General features: G+C 48.3%; 2 protein-coding genes and 1 long non-coding RNA gene across 5 annotated transcripts in view; 2 read left to right on the top strand and 1 right to left on the bottom strand.

The window, feature by feature from the left end:
* The window catches only part of ZNF341 (zinc finger protein 341), a 46,354-nt gene extending 41,215 nt beyond the window's left edge, over nt 1-5,139 (top strand). For all 3 annotated transcript variants that reach the window (XM_058685334.1, XM_058685335.1, XM_058685336.1), the window contains 3 exons: nt 5-116; nt 372-442; nt 2,580-5,139. In XM_058685334.1, coding sequence (XP_058541317.1) covers nt 5-116; nt 372-442; nt 2,580-3,109 — 713 coding nt within the window. In that variant the 3' untranslated portion in view covers nt 3,110-5,139. The remainder of the gene's footprint in view (nt 1-4; nt 117-371; nt 443-2,579) is intronic.
* Nucleotides 5,140-15,715: 10,576 nt separating this feature from the next.
* LOC131485647 (uncharacterized) lies at nt 15,716-17,850 on the bottom strand. The gene is made up of 2 exons (XR_009248953.1): nt 17,656-17,850; nt 15,716-17,067 (listed from the first exon to the last, which is right to left on the bottom strand). It is a non-coding gene; the product is annotated as an uncharacterized LOC131485647 (long non-coding RNA).
* CHMP4B (charged multivesicular body protein 4B) overlaps nt 16,984-18,870 on the top strand; it is a 54,930-nt gene continuing 53,043 nt past the window's right edge. Inside the window, exon 1 of the mRNA XM_058685337.1 lies at nt 16,984-17,173. Within this exon, the coding sequence (XP_058541320.1) occupies nt 16,984-17,173 (190 nt within the window). The remainder of the gene's footprint in view (nt 17,174-18,870) is intronic.

Here is an 18,870-nt window from a genome sequence, read left to right on the forward strand (position 1 = left end):
ACAGGTGAGAAGCCCTACAAATGCTCAGTGTGCGAGTCTGCGTTCAACCGTAAGGACAAACTGAAGAGACACATGTTGATCCATGAGCCATTCAAGAAATATAAATGCCCCTTCTCGTGAGTAGAAACTGGCATGAGTGGGAGGGGCAGCTTTACCCAGCAGTGGGACACAAAAACGTCAGGGCTGAGTTTCTGAAGGCCCTCTCTCCTTTTTCCTGCTGTGGGCCTGGCTGCCTACCTACTCCCCACTCTGCTTCCCAGCCTGGCCCTTTGGGTAAACAGGAAGTCCCTCATGCCCTGCACTAGCACAGAGGCCAGCAAGAGAGTCCTGAGTTTGGTGAGATCCTTCTGACCAGTGGTTTTGGGTTCTAGGACACACACGGGCTGCAGTAAAGAGTTCAATCGGCCGGACAAACTGAAGGCTCATATCCTCTCCCACTCTGGTAAGTGACTCCTGGACATATCAACAGGGTCTGGTTCAGCTCAAAGTCCCTGGGACAGGCCCTCTGGAAACAGCAGGCACATCCCATGTGGCTTTTTTTTTTTCTTTTTAACGTTTTATTTATTTTTGAGACAGGGAGAGACAGAGCATGAACAGGGGAGGGTCAGAGAGAGGGAGACACAGAATCTGAAACAGACTCCAGGCTCCGAGCTATCAGCACAGAGCCTGACGCGGGGCTCGAACTCACAGACCGTGAGATCATGACCTGAGCTGAAGTCGGCTGCTTAACCGACTGAGCCACCCAGGCGCCCCTCCCATGTGGCTTTTAATCACTGCCTGGTATATTCCAGCCAACAGACTTTTGCTCGTGTGAGCCATGAACCAGGCCTGCATTAGGGACCTCAGGGTCCTACAGAGGTGAGTCAGATACACTCCCCTGGGCTGAGGGGAAGCTGACCTAAGAGGAGATAGCTCATAAATCAGAGAGGTGCCCGGTGTGATAGAGGTGTGGATCAGGTGTGGAGGAAGATCGGGTTCCAACTGGCTCCAAGACACGGCCAGGAAGGCTCCTTGGTACCCTCAGCAGAGCGGGGCAGATGGGGTGTGGAGCAAGGGTCTTCACCCTGCTCCTCGGTTTCCCAGGGGCTCCATGGCTCTTCTTTGGGTGCTGCTGCATCCCCAGAGCAGCTTGGCTGTCTTTCCACATACCGTTTGGGCTAGAACATGGTTTCTTGGCACTAGTGATATTTTGTACTGGCTGATGCTGTGTGAGGGGGCTGCCATGTGTATTATAGGATGTTTAGCAATATACTTAGCCTCTACCCTCTAGATGTCAGTGGCTTCTTCCCCACAGTTAGGACAATCACAAATGTCTCCAGGGGACAAAAGTCTCCTGGACGGTAAAATTGCGCCTGGTTAAGAATCATGGGTTTAAAGAAAGGATTTAGTTGCTGAAGAAAGTTTGAAACCTGAGAGCATAGAGTTGAGGACTTTGCAGACAGATGGCCTGTGTTTGATTTTTAGCACTACCACTGTCCTGCCGTGTTGCCTCATGCAAGTCTCTGCCCCTCTCTGAGCCTTCATCCGAGGGAGGCTGAGGAGAGCATGGCTCAGGCTGAGCGTGGGCTGGACTTGCCTTCATGGTGGATACGGAGGCACCAGTGATTCATTGAGTGACTGACTACTGAGAACTTATCACATGTCAGACTCTGGAGGTGACATGGGGGAATCAGATGGGCAGATCCTCACCCTGCCCTCCTGGGGAAGCTTAGCATTCAGTGGCAAAGATTGAAAATGAACAACGAACAAATAAGTATTTTACAGAGAAGTATGCAGACTACAAAGACAGGAATAAACAGTGAGGGGGCAGAGAAAGATATGAGGCAGGTATCAGGGACAGTCTCCTGGAGGAGGTGACATGAGAGCTGTCTTAAGGGATGAGAAAAGCCAGGAAATAGCTTCCAGAAGGAGGGAGCAAGTACAAAATCTTGAAGCAGAGAAGGGACTGGGGGTGTTTAAGACCAGGAGAGGTGAGTGGGAGTATGGAGCTCAGAGAACAAGTAGGGGGAAGGAGGGAATGGGGCTGAGAGGTGAAGGGAGTGGTCAGACTGCACAGGGCTTTGTGGGGAACTTGGCAAATCACTGGAAGGTTCAGAGCAGAGAATGTCACAATCCTTTGTGTATTTCATGAAACCATTTCTAGCTGCCCTGTGGGGATGGTCTGAAGGGGCCAGGGTGAGACAGACAGACCAGAGAGGAAAGAGATGATGGTGACCCGGCTAAGTTAGCTAAGGTTTGGGGGCTGAACATCCTATTCCAGGCAGAGGGAAACAGCAAGTGCAAAGGCCCCGAGGCAGGAGCCAGCTTAGTGCCCTGAGGAAGGCATGTGTGGCTGGCCGCGAGTCAGTGGCTGGAAGAAGGGGGGACATGAGACTGACAGGAGAGCAGGGGCCCAGATCGCACACACGCTCAGCTGGGAGAAGTGGGGAGATGAGACTGGCAGGGAGCAGGGCCCAGATCACACACACGCTCAGAGGACAAGCTGAGAGACTGGGTTTTATTCCAAGTGCAGAGGTGCGGTTGCAAAGTAAGGGGTCTGAGTGCCTCTCTCTGACTTTGCCCCCCTCCCCCCACCCCAGGCATGAAGCTCCACAAGTGCGCCCTGTGCAGCAAGTCCTTCAGCCGCCGTGCCCACCTCGCGGAGCACCAGCGCGCCCACACGGGCAACTACAAGTTCCGCTGTGCTGGCTGTGCCAAGGGCTTTTCCCGACACAAATACCTCAAGGATCACCGCTGCCGCCTTGGCCCCCAAAAGGACAAGGACCTGCAAGCCCGGCGGCCCTCCCGGAGGAGGGCGGCCCCCCGCAGCAGCAGCAGTGGTGGGCGCAAGGTGGTGACCCCCCTGCCTGACCCGCTGGGGCTGGAGGAACTGAAAGACACAGGGGCTGGGCCTGTGCCGGAGGCTGCCCCAGGCAAGCCGCCCTTCTCAGAGCCAGATGCAGTGCTGTCCATCGTAGTGGGTGGCACGGTGGGTGGCGAGCCTGAGCTGGTAGTGCCTGGGCATGCTGAGAGCCTGGGCTCCAACCTGGCGCTGGCGGAGCTGCAGGCAGGGACTGAGGGCCCATGTGCCATGCTCGCTGTGCCTGTGTACATCCAGGCCTCAGAGTGATGGACCCACGGGGTTTGCTCCCAGAGCCTGGCCTCATGCTCACCTTTGGGTCCAGACGTCAGGGGCCAGCTAGAGATTCTTTCCAACGGAAGTGAGCCATGGGCTGAAATCCTTTTGGAGTGTCATGTATAAACCCTGGCCTGTGGCCAGCCTGCCATGGCCCCAATTCTGCTGGAGAGCCCTGAAGCATTCTGGAATCTGAGGCAGGGCTGCCTACAGCTTCCAGGTCAGGGCAGTGGAGAGAAGAGAGATGGCCGAGCTGAGCAACCCCAGGGTCTGGCTGGTCCAGGCTGGTGTCGGCCCACCTAAGAGAGAAGATAGGGTGGTCCTGCCCGCCCCTCGTCCAGGCTGTCTTGGTGTGGCCTTTAGTCAAGCTGCTCTTCTGGAGGCCTGAGATTGTTAGAGCCCTGATCTGCTGGACCTTTTCATACACAGTTCCTTACGATATCCCCAGGTGACTCTGTGATGTAGGCATTTAGGCGGCACTCAAGTGTCATGGTTAGAGTGCAGCTATCAGCCAGTTTTGGCTTCACATCTAAGCACTGCTGCTCACTTGCTGTGTGACCTTGGGTAAGTCACTTTACCTTTACCTCTCTGAGCCCTGTATTTCTCACCTGTACAGTGGGGGGTGGGTATGACAGTTCAACTCCATAGGGCTGTCGTGGGGTCCAGTATGATGAAACGTGCAGAGGACTTGGCATAATGCTTGGCACTTGAAAAGTGCTCAATAAATGTTTTTATCAAAATGTGTACCCAATGGCTCAGGCCTGAGCCTTGGGAGTTTCTGTCCCTGGGTGGCAGCACTCCCTCCTCCAAAGTGTGTGGGGGCTGAGAGGTCCCATGGCCCCTTGCACACAGCTGTGCTGCCCTGTTAGCCATGGAGAGGTTTGGTGTTCCCGGAATGGTTATTTCAGAGCATGGCCATGGAAGAGGTTTTAACTCACTTTTGAAAATGCAGGATCCTGGGCCTTGCCCCAAACGCTACTGCATCAGAAGCTCTGATCAGAGCCAGAAGTCCATCTCAAGCAGGCCTCTAGAATCCGTAGTTGCCCCCACCGCCAGCACTCTCTCTGCCTCCCCTGCTAGTCCAGAGGAGGAGTGAATCGGGGAGGCAGGGAAGAGAAAGGGGACCTTGACCAGTGTTTCCTCATTTATATCCGCAACCACCCTGCTGGGCCACACTGGTCAGTTACAGGAGAGGAAACGGGCTGGAGAAGGGACAGGGTGGGGCGTGGCAGGGCTGTCAGGCTCAGTTTGATGACTCAGTTTCCTCAAAGGCTGGTACGTTCCTGAGACATCTGTGCTGGGGCTGTGGGCTGGAGCTGAGAGCAAGCCCATCTTCCCCTCAGGAAGGGTGTGATGCAGGAGGAACAGCAAGTGAGGAAGTAGCACACAGCTGAGGCAGTGAGAACTGTAAGCCCACCCAGCCTTCAGGGCCAGAAGAAGGACTGGCGAGGACTGAAGATCTGTCCAGGGGAGGTCACATTTGAGCTGGTCCTTGACACAGAATGTTTTGATGGATGGATAAAGGGAGGAAGGCATGCCAGGGAGAGCGAGCCATGAGCAAAGGCTTTGAGGTATAATTCTGGGGCTAATGCAAGGTCCAGGGTGACCAGAGATTTAGCGGTAGTAGGTAGATCATGACAATTGCTAATATGCTTCAAGCTTCCACCTGATGGACACTTCCACATGATGGTTACACAGCACTTCAGCCCCATCGGGTGGAAATTGTAACTTATTTTACAAATGAGGAAACAGACACAGAGCTCCTCGCCCAAGTTCACACAGCTAGTCAGTCACAGAGCTGGGATTCAGGCAGGAATGGCCTGCCTCCATGTGCTGTTAGCTACTTTGCTCTATTGAAATAGGAGTTGATGTCGAATCAGAGATACTCTTGGTTAAAGAATTTGGATTTTATTCTCTACAAAGTGGAGGAGTCATGGGAGACATTAAACATTTTTAACAATCGTGACATTAAATAAAATGTTAAAAAATCACATCTCCATCCTAATACAACTGTTTAAGGTATATTTCCGTCTCTGACTATCAGTATACACACGCGTGAACATTTACCAATAATCGTGAAGACTAATGTTGACTAGGTACCTGTGCCATATGCCTGACATGTTCTAAGCACTTTGAGGTGGGTGCTACTTCTAATTCCATTTTATGGTCGAGATGAGGCAAAAGGCACAGGGAGGTTAAGCAGCTCCAAATCACACAACAGTAAGTGGCAGAGCCAGGCCACAGACCAAGGGACATATTGGGGCACCTGGGTGGCTCAGTCGGCTATGCATCTAACTCTTAGTTTCCGCTCAGGTCATGATCTCACAATTAGTGGGTTCGAGCCTCATGTCATTATCAGCGTGGAGCCTGTTTGGGATTCTCTCTCCCTGCTCTCTCTCAGCCCCTCCCCTGCTCTCTCGCTCTCTCTCTTTCTTGAAGTAAATAAATAAACATTAAAAAAAGAACAAGGAAAATATCAAGTCCTAATATTTATTTTTTTTTTTAATTAAAAAAAAATTTTTTTTTTTAATGTTTATTTATTTTTGAGACAGAGAGAGACAGAGCATGAACGGGGAGGGTCAGAGAGAGAGGGAGACACAGAATCTGAAACAGGCTCCAGGCTCTGAGCGGTCAGCACAGAGCCCGACGCAGGGCTCGAACTCACGGACCATGAGGTCGTGACCTGAGCCGAAGTCAGCCGCTTAACTGACTGAGCCACCTGGGCGCCCCAAGTCCTAATATTTAATAGATGCACAGTTGGACTGCAAGGGAGGAAGCTTGGACCATAATAACTAAATCCCTCCTAGGTAGGCAGATGGGATGACTGAGGCCTAGAAAGAGGAAGGCCCTTGGTCAAGGGTCACTCTAAGTTGACAACAGAGCTGCTCCAGGACCCCAGAGTCCCTCATAGACCTCCAAGATGCTGGGAGAATGAAGTGTAAAGAGGGTCTGTCCTGAGCATCCAGGTTCCCACAGATTTTGACATTAAGCAGAGCTAGGTTTGAATCCTGACTCTGCCCCTTCCCAGCTGTGTGACTATGGCAAGTCACTTCACTTCTCTGAACCTCAGTGGCCTCGTATGTCAAATGGGGAGAATAATAGTACCTACCCAACAAGGTTATTAGAATTCAGAGGGAAGGGGCACCTGGGTGGCTCAGTGGGTTAAGCATCTGACTTCAGCACAGGCTATGATCTCAGGGTTCGTGAGTCCGATCCCCGCATCGGGCTCACTGCTGTCAGCACGGAGCCCACTTCGGATCCTCTGTCCCCCTCTGTCTCTGCCCTTCTCCCCACGTGCGCTCGCTCTCTCAAAATAAATAGATAAATTTTAAAAATGTGAAAAGAAAATATTTTTTAAAAATTGGGAGATTTCATATAAAAATCTGGATTCTGACTTCTGTTGAAAATTAAGATGTCTGGGGACACGTGGGTGGGTCAGTTGGTTGAGCGCCTGACTTGGGCTCAGGTCATGATGTCAATTTCTTGAGTTCGAGCCCCACATCAGGCTCACTGCTGTCAGCCTGTCAGTGCAGAGCCCTCTTCGGATCCTTTGTCCCCCTTTCTCTGCCCCTCCCTTGCTTGCACTCTCCCTAAAATAAACAAATATTAAAAAAAAAAAAATTAGGCAGGGAGACAGCAGTCAGGTGGAGCTGAGCTAGCAGCCCCTTTAAATGGGTACATACATTCTGGATGCCATAGTTCCTGTTTTTCTCTACTGTCTCCCTGACGTTGCAGCTGGATGTCAGTTGCTACTTGCCATACTTGTGTTGATTTGTTTTAGAATAGAGACATAATTCTAATTTCCCATGTCTTTCAAGAGTAGGAGAACAAGATGGCCAGAGAGGGTCACATGATATTTTTTATGTTCCTGACCTCCTCAATCATCTTACTGTCTGGACCTGAGGTATACGACTTAAAGAACCCTATAAATAGTGCTTTGTTTTCTCCCTTCCACTTCTAGTCCTCTATTTGCCTCTAAGCTAGCTGGCCTCAGTTTCTCTTTCAATAAACGTGGGGAATTGAGTCATAGCTAACTTTACTGTCCACTAAGTGCCCAACCTTGTGCTCTGTGTCTTATTTACATGTCACTGAGTCCTCAAGACACCCCTTGGAAGCAAGCTCTCTTATAATGCCCAGTTTATATATGGGGAAACCGAGACTCACTCAGAGAGGTGTAACAACCTGCCCGAAGACTCAGCTAGAATGTGTGGAGCTGGGCTTCAAACCCAGGGCTGACAGACTCCAAAGTTCCTACCTTGTCTTAGGATCGCTAAAGCTCTCACCAGCTCTGATAGGCCAGTATTTGGGGCTTTTTTTTTAAATCACTCCTCCAAAGCTCCAACCACTTTTCGTCTCTGCCATTGCTTCCCTGTCCAGGCTGCAAGCCTCTTTTGCATGGATGATTGCATCAGCCTTCTCTTTGATCTCCCTGCTTTCTCTCTCTCTACACCATGATCCATTCTCTTGACAGCAGCCCAAGGGATCTTTCTAGAGCCTCAATCAGATTATGCCAGTTTCCTGTTTAAAACTCTAGTGGTGGGGCGCCTGGGTGGCGCAGTCGGTTAGGCGTCCGACTTCAGCCAGGTCACGATCTCGCGGTCCGTGAGTTCGAGCCCCGCGGCAGGCTCTGGGCTGATGGCTCGGAGCCTGGAGCCTGTTTCCGATTCTGTGTCTCCCTCTCTCTCTGCCCCTCCCCCGTTCATGCTCTGTCTCTCTCTGTCCCAAAAAAAAAAAAAAAAAAAAAAAAAACGTTGAAAAAAAAAAAAATAAATAAATAAAACTCTAGTGGCTTCCAATATCTCCCAGAATGAAATCTAAAGTTTTCCTGGTAGATTTCAAGATTCTACATGATACGGCCCGTGTCTCCTACCACTCTTTTCTTCTCTCATTCTACTCCAGCCATACTTGCCCTCTTGCTGCTTTTCCATCATGTAAATTAGTTCCTGCCTCAGGGCCTTTGTCCTTGCTGTTCCCTCTGTCTAGAATGCCCTTACCCCAGATTTTCCAATGGCTGGCCCCCTCCCTCTATTTACCTTTGTCCAAAAGTTATTTCCTCAGGCTTTCCCTGGCCAATCTGCCTAAAATAGCCCCCATCCTACCCCCATCACACTTTAGTCCCTTACTCTTCTTTTTTATCCATCATCCTTGACACTGTATTAGATATTTCTCTCTCTTTTTTTTTTTTTTTTTTAAGATTTTATTGTTAAGTAATCTCTACAACTCAACATGGGGGCTCAAACTCACACCCCTGAGATCAAGAGTCGCGTGCTCCACTGACTGAGCCAGGCAGGTGCCCCTAGACATTTCTTTATTGTCTGTTCCCCTCATTAAAAACCAAAAATTCCACAAGGACAAGGACTTTTCTCTGTTTTGTTCGCTGATACATCTATGGTGCCTAGAACTGCTCAGGAATTGCTCGATCAATATTTATTGAATAAACCAACAACAGCACTTTGAGGAAACAAGACCCACTCTACCACCCCTCCTCCCGTTCCATGGAGGCCAAGGGTAAGTTTCCCTCAGTAAGCATCTGCCATGTAGGCTAACCCAATGCACTGTAAAGCCCCATTTTCCTTTGTTTTAAGAGGAAGCCGAGACCATCTGGGACAAATGACCGAGGCAGTGGTTTGGAAATCTCAATTGACACAGCAGGTATCTGGTGTGGCCCAGCAGAACCAGTTGGACCAGTTCTGCCTCCCTTGGGAAGGCTGGAGTGGAGGTGGCAGCTGCAGGTGTTCCCAACCCCCCAAAGCTGCCAGCAAATGCCCCCCACGGGTTCTCAGGTCCTGTAGGGTGGGAGCAGAAAGCCCAGCAGATTCCACCCCAGGGTTGGGGGTGAACCCCTGCTCACCAAGGATGGCTTATGGGTGGTCAGGCACAGAATCCTGAGGCCAGGGGCTGAGGTCCAACTTCAGGGCCTTGAGCCCTTTGTAGAATCCTGGAGAATAAAATGAGGCACAGAGAGGGAAGGGGTCTTGTCCAAGGTCTCATAGCAAGGCTAAATCCAAATCTAGTTCTCCTGCCCCCCAAGTCACTGCTCCCTCAGCCCACTCATGTATTCATTTCACAAATGTTTTTATTAAGTGCCTACTATATGCTAGGCATACTTCTAGGCATTGACAACACATTATGAGCCAAACAAATAATGATCTGTGGAAGAAGCAGACGATAAACAGCAAAAAAGCAAATTATATAATACATTAGAAGGTGATAAGTACTATAGAAAAAAAAGAAAAAGCGGAGGAGAGTAGAATTGAGTGTGGGGTGGGGCGCATGTTGCAGCATTGTATGGGGTGGCCTGAAAAGCCTTTCAGAAGGAAGCACTTGACCCTCTAGGCCACAGAGCCTGTTGCATGGCCTACGCATGCTTGGATGAAGAGGTATGGAGTAGGCAGGCCCTGGAACCTACCATTAACTCAAGGGCAGGGGCCCTTCCAGAGCAGTCTCCACCCCCGCTCCCCACTTGCCTCTCTCAGGTTCTGCTGAGAGGGGTCTCTCCTACCCCTACTGCTAACTTTGCCCTGTTCCCAGGGAGGTCATTCATACCTGCCTCCCGGGCTCATCACACTTCATTTATTTGTGTTTATTTGTGCATCTCTCTCTATCCATTCATTCATTTGGATGAAGGCAGTGTAGAATAGAGAGGTTAAGGAGGTTGTCGTTACAGTAAGACTCTCAGCTTTGCCCCCACAAGCTTGTGACCTTGGGCAAGCTGTTCAACTTCTGTTTCCCCAGTACTTAATAATATAAAATGGGGACAATGATAATGCCCACTTCATGCAGGTGTGCAGGCTAGATGAGGTAATGGATGTAAACGCTCAGCTCAGTGTCTTGCTTAGCATGAAGTACTCAATAAAGATTTCCGATTGTTTGCTGGGAGTTCAAATGCCAGCCACGTCACTTAATAATGGTATTGATGAGGGAGCATGAGGCAAGTTGAGGGGCAAAGCACAAGCTAGCAACACCTCCCACCCCCTGCCCCAGGTGGGATCTTGTGATATTCCTCAGACACTCCCGGCTACCCAAGAACAAAGGAAAGGGGTTTAAGTGCTTGCTATGGTAATGTGGGAAACTAAGGCAAATGAAAAATTAAATTCCCTTACTGCCTATAGCCCATTGACAAGTCCTTGAAACCAGCAGAGTGATCTCCCTCTAGGAGCTCAGCTGCCTTCAACATGACACTTTGCTAGGGGCAAAAGAGAACCTTGGCTTAATATTGTCCCAACCTCGAGGATCCAGCCAGTCTACTTCCTTTATCTCAACTGCCCCAGGATATATGCTGGCAATCATGCTCCAAGCTTATGGCCCCCCATATGCATTTGAGGGGTCTCATGACTGAGGTTTTATTAAAGGGTGATAAATGGTGTTTCCCTAGCAACAGCTAGCCCCTGGAAACCTTGCTTCCAAAATTCCTTAGAGACATCCTCTTTCCCTGACCCCCTCCCAACCTGAGGGTATATAATGAGTTACCCATCACAACCCCAGTGCAGCTCTTCCTGCCCATGGGTCCTGTCCCCGTGCTTTAATAAAATCACCATTTTTGCACCAAAGACGTCTTCAAGAATTCTTGGCCATCGGCTCCAAACCCCATGAATCCCGCCCCCCCTCTCATCACCACAAAACTTCATCAGTATGACTGTGGGCAAGTCATTCAAATTCTCTAAACTTCTGTTTCCTCAGCTATAATCTGTACCTACCTCATAGGGCTATAGTCAGATAATTAATGAGATATTCTTTGTCAGCCATCTGACTCAAAGTGAGGGCCCACAGATGTCAGTAATTAATTATTATTCCTGTTGTTACTATTATTGTTTATTTTATAAATGTGTATTGGGTGCGTATTCTGTGCCAGGCTCTTTATCTATCTTCTTATTGAATCCTCAAAATGGCCCGGTAAGGAAGATAGTATCTCTCACAGTTGGGAAACCGAGTCAGATGGCACACCTTGCCACATGGCTGAATGGCAGAGCCTCAGTTCTAATCTGGGTTTGTGTGGTGGGCAGCAAAACATGTTTTCCTGTCATGACTTCAGCACACTTTTTTTGAAAATAAAATTCACATAACAAAATTCACCAATTTAACTATTTTAACATATACAATTTAGTGCCTTTTGATTGGGTTGTTTGTCTTAAAAAAAACTTCTTTTAAACGTGTATTTTGAGACAGAGAGAGAGAAAGCAGGGGAGGGGCAGAGAGAGAGAGAGAGGGAAAGGGAGAGAGAATCCCAAGCAGGCTCCGCACTGTCAGGGCAGAGCTTGACAGGGGGCTTGATCTCACAGACCATGAGATCATGACTTGAGCCAAAATCAAGAGTCAGACACTTAACCGGCTGAGCCACCCAGGCGCCCCTTGTCTTTTTGTTTTTTGAGTTGTAAGAGGGTTTTTAAATATAAGTATATTCTGCGTGCACCTGGGTGGCTCAGTCAGTTGAGCGGCCAACTCTTGATTTTGGTTCAGGTCACGATCTCGAAGTTCATGGGTTAGAGCCCCACTTTGGGCTCTGCACTGACAGAGTGGAGCCTGCTTGGAATTCTCTTCTCCCTCTCTCTCTGTCCCTCCCCGCCCCCCCACGCTCTCTCAAAATAAATAAACATTTTTTTAAAAATAAAAAAATCTAGATTCTGTGTCTCCCTCTCTCTCTCTGCCCCACCCCCCTGCTTGTGCTCTATCTCTGTCTCTCGAAAATAAACAAATGTTGGGGCACCTGGGTGGCTCAGTCGGTTAAGTGTCCGACTTCGGCTTAGGTCATGATCTTGCGGTCCGTGAGTTCGAGCCCCGCGTCGGGCTCTGTGCTGACAGCTCAGAGCCTGAAGCCTGCTTCGGAATCTGTGTCTCCCTCTCTCTCTGCCCCTCCCCTGCTCATGCTCTGTCTCTCTCTTTCTGTCTCAGAAATAAATAAACGTAAAAATTTTAAAACAAAAGAAAATAAATAAATGTTTAAAATAAATAAGTAAAAATTAAAATTAAAATTAAAAATCTATACTCTGAATGTTAACCCCTTGTCAGGTATAGGATTTGCCATTATTTTCTCCCATTTCATGGGATGTCTTTTCACTTTTATTTATTTATTTTTTGAGAGAGAGAGAGAGAGAGAGAGAGAGAGAGAGAGAGAGAGAGAAAACGTGTTGAGTGGGGGAGGGGGCAGAGGGAAAGAGAGAGAATCCCAACTCAGGGCTCGATCCCACGACCCTGGGATCATGACCTGAGCCAAAACCAAGAGTCAGATGCTCCACCAACTGAGCCACCCTGGCGCCCCATTTCATAGATGTTCTTTATCAGATTGAGCAGCTGTTTTCTATTCCTACTTTGTTGAGTGTTTTTTTTATCAGGAAAGGGTGTTGGATGTACTCTGTTTGTTTTTTACAGTTAAAAATCAGCAAATTCTAGGGGTGCCTGGGTGGCTTAGTTAAGCGGCAGACTTCAGCTCAGGTCATGATCTCAAAGTTGGTGGGTTCGAGCCCCGTGTCAGGCTCTGTGCTGACAGCTCAGAACCTGGAGCCTGCTTCAGATTCTGTGTCTCCCTCTCTCTCTGTCCCTCCCCCACTTGCACTCTGTCTCTCTAAATAAATAAATAAATAAATAAATAAATAAATAAATAAAATCGGCAAATCTTCTATTTGATTTCATATAATCACACGAGGCCAGGTTTCATAAAAAATTTTGTTATTCATAATTGAACCTATTTTATTTATTTATTTTTTATTTTTTAAATGTTTTTATTTATTTTTGAGAGAGAGAGGGAGATTGTGTGTGCGAGCAAGAGAGGGGCAGGGAGAGAGGGGAACAGGGGATCTAAAGCAGGCTCTGTACTGACAGCAGAGAGCCCAATGCAGGGCTCAAACTCATGCACTGTGAGATCATGACCTGAGCCAAGATCAAGAGTTGGACACTTAACCAACTGAGCCATCCAGGTGCCCCAACAATTTGAAACCTATCATACCAAGTTTTATTAACTCAGCTTTTCTTGACTTGATATTTTTAAAGATTACAGGGGTGCCTTGGTGGCTCAGTCTGTTAAGCATCCAACTCTTGATCTCAGTTCAGGTCTTGATCTCAGGGTTCTGAGTTCATACCCCATGTTGGGCTCTGTGCTGGGTGTGAAGCCTACTTAAAAAAATAATTAAAGAAGTTTACAAATAAATACATAGCTGAGTGTCTTTAACCATGTGACCTTAGGCAATTTCTATTCTCTGGGCCTCGGTTTCTTCAACAGCAAGCTGTAGATAGGGGCGCCCAGGGGGCTCAGTCGGTTAAGTGTCCAACTTCAGCTCAGGTCATGGTCTCACAGTTCGTGGGTTCAAGCCCCACATCGGGCTCTGTGCTGAGAGTTCAGAGCCTAGAGCCTGCTTCGGGTTCTGTGTCTCCCTCTCTCTCTGCCCATCCCCCACTCATGCTCTGTCTGTCTCTCTCAAAAATAAATAATAAACAGGGGCGCCTGGGTGGCTCAGTCGGTTAAGCATCTGACTTCGGCTCAGGTCATGATCTCACAGTCCATGAGTTCGAGCCCTGCATCAGGCTCTGTGCTAACAGCTTGGAGCCTGGAGCCTGCTTCAGATTCTGTGTCTCCCTCTCTCTGACCCTCCCCCGTTCATGCCCTGTCTCTCTTTGTCTCAAAAAAAAAAAAAAAAAGTAATAAACATTAAAAAAATAAACAGTAAGCAGTAGATGGTATAGTAATGCTTATTTCTTGGGGCTTTGGTGGATGCAGATGAGATTTTGTAAGTGAGAGCACTTTGCAAATTAATAAAAACTGTATGCTTCTATTGCTGCTCTTACCAGACAAGTTTTAAAAATGGCAATATATTTAGTAAAGTGCATAAGATATGTGAAGGGCAGTTATCTTCATTATGAAGACAGGTTAATTTGTATACAGGCAGGTGAATACCACTGGATCTTGATATAGAACCTGTCCAGCACCCCACAAATATCATTCTGCCTGGTCTGTACCACACCTGAAGGTAACCACTATTCTAACACCTATCGCCATAGATTAGTTTTGCCTGGTTTTGAACTCTGTATAAATTGAATCATACAGACTTGAGTCTGATTTCTGTCACTCAGCCTAATATCTGCAAATCATCCAGGTTGTTGCATGTAATGATAGGTCACTCTTTTCACATAGTTTTTAAAACTTATTTATTTATTTAGAGAGAGAAAGAGAGAGGGAAGGGCAGAGAGAAGGAGAGAGAGAGAGAGAGAGAGAGAATATCCCAAGTAGGCTCTGTGCTGTCAACACAGAACCCGACGTGGGGCTTGAACTCACCATTGATGAGATTACGACCTGAGCCAATATCAACAGACGCTTAAACGACTGAGCCACCCAGACACCCCTTTCACATAATTTTTAGCACCAGTCAGTCATGGCTTGAAAAGGCTGTGCATTTGCCCAAGGGACCGGAAAAAATGAATTCCCCGGGCTCTCCTGTGTTGAGTCAGCCCACCCTATGAATTTCTACCAAGGCAGTTGGATTCTCAGCCAGGATCGCAGCTACCTTGCCCAAATATCACCACTTCCTATCCCACACTCCAGGTAGACATCACAAATAGATCTCAGCACATTTTTCAGGGAGTCCTGATGCAGCCTCAGAATTCTTCTCAATCCAGCAATCTGAGCACCCTACACCAATTGATTGGGGTTGGTACTCAAGATAAAATCGAAATGTTCTGTTATCATATCCCTAAGATGTTTTTCTAGGCTCCAGTTATGACATGAGGGCTTCTGCTATCACCCTCAGTTTATCCCACAGCAATGTAAGACATTGATGGTGGTAAGGCCTATAGTGTCTCCTGCTCATATATTCATTGAGTCATGGCTCAAAGCCAGCAAGTCTTTTGCTACCTATATGCCTGATTGCAGCATGACTTAGATAAGAGGGGAGGAAATAAATTGCTTAAGTATGGAGGGGTTGCTGTAGCCACGAGGAGGCGCTAATGAAGCCTCCTTATTGATATTTTTGTATTTTGATAAAACCTTGCAATATCTCAATTACAAAACAAGCACAAGTGTGACTTATGTTTCCTAATTTATGCAGCTGTGATTCTTGACAGTTCTGGCATGTCTCTCACATTTGAAAAATTCCTTCCAACCTGGAAAGTTGGGTGAAATAAACTTTCCCATCCTCTGGAAATGGTTCCCTGTTTTTGTAGGCTGGGACTGTGGCTGATTACAATAAGAACAACAACATCTGAGGTATTAAAAAAAATTTCTTTTTAATGTGAGGTAGGTTTTTATCTACATGTAGATCATAGTCTGGGAAGGAGACAAGACTTGTATGTGAAATAATAGAGACAATTTTCAGTTAAACTTTATTTGAAACTCTCTTCAAAACAACTTCACATATTTGGAAGATCCAGAAAGGGATAAAAAAGCACTTTGAGAAGCTATGTTTTTCTTTATTGGAGAGCACTTCAGACCCTCACTCAGAACTGGTTTACCCTTTGATTTCATACAAGGCTAAGTGACAAGTAACAAGACTTCCAAATAGAAGATTGGAAGCAGCAAATTAGAATGCTGGCTTAGGGTAGGTATTGGCTACTAGATGCTGCCTCACTGCTAATGGATGGAGAGTGATTTTTTTTTTTTTTTGAGGGAGAGAGAGAGAGAGAAAGAGAGAGAAAGAGAGAGAGAGAGACCATGAGCAGGGGAGGGTCAGAGAGAGGGAGAGAGAGAATCTCAAGCAGGCTCCTAGTTGCCAGCGCAGAACCCGACATGGGGCTCACAAACTGGGAGACCATGACCTGAGCCAAAACGGAGTTGAACACTCAACTGACTGAGCCACCCAGGTGCCCCAAGGGAGAAGTGATTCTTGACAGCAAAGGACAAGGGAAAACAATGAAATGTGGCCCCATAACCACAGTGATCTGTATAATGCACGGACAAAAAAACTCTTCAATACTTCTACTACTTTTGAAAGTTCTGGGTCTCAGTTTCAGGTCTCAGCCTGGTTTAATTATTAGTGTGTATAATGATGACCAAGAATAAGGAATAAATTTTTGAGCACCTAGCTAGGCCATGCTAAATAAACACTTTACATTACCTATCTCATATAAACTTGGAGGTGGTCTTGTTATTATCATTTCTAGTTTACAGTTTCAGACAGGAAGGCACACAGAGTAGGGGAAGTAACTTGCCTAAGTTGCAAGGTGCGTTTTGAACCTTTGCAGTCTAACTCCAGTGCCAAGGCTGTTAGTTTCTACTAGGTTTCCAAGAACCTGCTAGGCGAATAAAGAGTAGAAAGGCATTCTAGGTAGAGGGAACAAAGTATACAAAGACAGGACTAGTCAATTAAGCTAGTCAGCCGCTCAGTTTCTCTGAGTCTTGGTTACTCACCTACAAAATAGGAACAGTATTATCTATCATTAAGCTTGTGAGAATTAAATGTGATAATGTGTGTAAAGCACTTTGCACAATTCCTGGATCACAGAATGTACGTAATGCTAATTAACGTTTTGAAAAATATTATTTCTCTTCTAGTCCTTCTACCTCTACAGAACGGGCTCCAAGGAGACTACATTTCCCAGCATGCCACCTCGCCCTTTGACTCTAGCTGGACCAAAAAGACGCGCCGCGGAGCGCCTCAAGCCGGAAGACTATAGTCTCCCGGCATGCAGTGCGCCTCCTTCCATTAGGTTTGAGGCACGGCCGGCGCGTTGCCCTCCGGGAGTTGTAGTCAGCGACGTATTGCTCTGACGCTGGCCGGCCCCGGGCGTGGGGGCCTGTGGGAGGTGGCGCGGCCGAGCCCAGCTGCGGGGCGGAGGCGGCGGAGAGGCCTGTGGCGGCAGGGAGCGGCGGGGCCAGGAGCGGGCGCTGGAGCCGAGCCGAGCCGAGCCGGAGCGGGCGGCGCAGGCCGGCGCGGCGAGCAGCAACCATGTCGGTGTTCGGCAAGCTGTTCGGGGCCGGAGGGGGTAAGGCCGGCAAGGGCGGCCCGACCCCTCAGGATGCCATCCAGCGGCTACGGGACACGGAGGAGATGCTAAGTAAGAAGCAGGAATTCCTGGAGACGAAGATCGAGCAGGAGCTGACCGCCGCCAAGAAGCACGGCACCAAAAACAAGCGCGGTGAGTCGGCCCAGTCCCTTCGGACTCTCCTCAGGCTCTCCGGGCCCGGACTCCACCGTCGTCAGACACGCCTCGGGGTCTGCCCGCACCCTGGAACTCTCCCCGGTCAGACTCCCTTCTGGGCCTTTCCGGACCCCTCCCCTCTGGCTCCCTTGAGTGTCCCTTGGGGCCTTGGACGCCTCCACCATCAGACTCTCATTCCTGCCTTTCCCCTCAGGCTCTCCCTACCCCGCCAGGCCCCTTCGGAGCCTGGTTTCTCAGCACTTCCCTCCGCCCGCCCTATATTCTGTTCTCTTCCGCCTTTTCCTCCTCTCTCAGGCCTGCCCTCACCCACCTTCGAGACACTGCTGTCTCTTCCTTATTGGCTCATTTCTGCCCCCCATCCTAACTCATGCGCCCTTCCTTGTCCTCGCCCTGCCTTCTCCTGACCCTCTGTGGGGGGTCTAGGAGCTGCCCCAGCCCTTCCCCCATTTCCCACTCACAATTCGCCTTGAGAGACCTCCTTGATGGAAAGAAAAGGGGAGTGGGAGAGTGGAGACCCCTGGTACCGTCTCTGTTCACTTGCTGAGTGAACTTGAGTAAGTTGCTTTCCTTCTTGAGGCCTCATTTTCCCCGTCCATCAGCAAGTGCCTTCCAGATCTGTGATTCACTGCTTGCTGTCTCATAGCCAGGGCTTATCAGAGTTTCTGGTAGCAGCAGAAGCCTTCACCGGTGACTCACGGCTTCCCCATGGCTTCCCCCATCCTTTCCCCATCCCTTCCCCATCCCTCTGAACCAGAAATAGGGACTCCATTCCTCCATTGGCCATGACTCCTTCCCAGTCCCCTCTACTGGGGGTCAGGGTGGGGATAGTGAACCTCGAGACATGCTTTTAATATACTTCTGTTGTTGTATGGCTTTCTGGGCAAATGCTTTGTATTCTTCTTAAGGTGAACGTGACAATGCTTTAGTAACTGTAAAGCAGTTTAGAGATATTTGATCATTTTGCTGTTATGGCAATATGAGATTGAACTATAGGGTGACAACGCCTCCTCCCGCCCCCAGAGGGAAGCAAAGGTGAGAGGGATTGAGGAACTGCACAAACAAGTATTTAATTTAGAAGTCTGCTAGTTACTAGCTGCGTGACCTTGAGCTAGTTACTTTACCTCTCTGAAAGAAGATCATTTCTTTACAGTGACTTTACAGCACATAGTAGGGGCTAAATAGTAGTTTTCTTCGTTCTAACAGAAGAACAGAATAGCTTATCCTGAGGGTGCTTCTCTGCTGATAGTCAACAAATACTCTGGAAAAATTTTTTTGAGTGCTTTCTTTGCTGCATATTCACAGGATGAACAAAGCACAGTTTCCACCGTAATGAGAAGACAGAAATAGGAAAATAAGTGAAAAAAATATTGTGTAGTGGTGGTGGGTGCTTAAAAAAAAGATGATCTGATAGGGTGCAATGGAATGGGAAAAGAGGTGCCAGGGGAAGACCTCTTTTAAAAAGTCAAGTTTGAACTGAGCCTTAAGAAACCAGCTCTGTAAAAAGCTAGAGGAGTAGCTTTCCACTCAGGGAAAACAGCAAAAGAAAAGGCCTGGAGGTTGGCCTGTTTTAAGAAACAGAAGACCTCTGGGTCTGGAATCTAGCAATTGAAGGGGAGAGTGGTATGAACTAGGAAGATGGGGATTGAGTGGACCTTGGACTTCCTGGTAGAGTT

The sequence above is a fragment of the Neofelis nebulosa genome, chromosome 9 (assembly GCF_028018385.1).
Source record: "Neofelis nebulosa isolate mNeoNeb1 chromosome 9, mNeoNeb1.pri, whole genome shotgun sequence".
Classification (NCBI taxonomy): domain Eukaryota; kingdom Metazoa; phylum Chordata; class Mammalia; order Carnivora; family Felidae; genus Neofelis; species Neofelis nebulosa.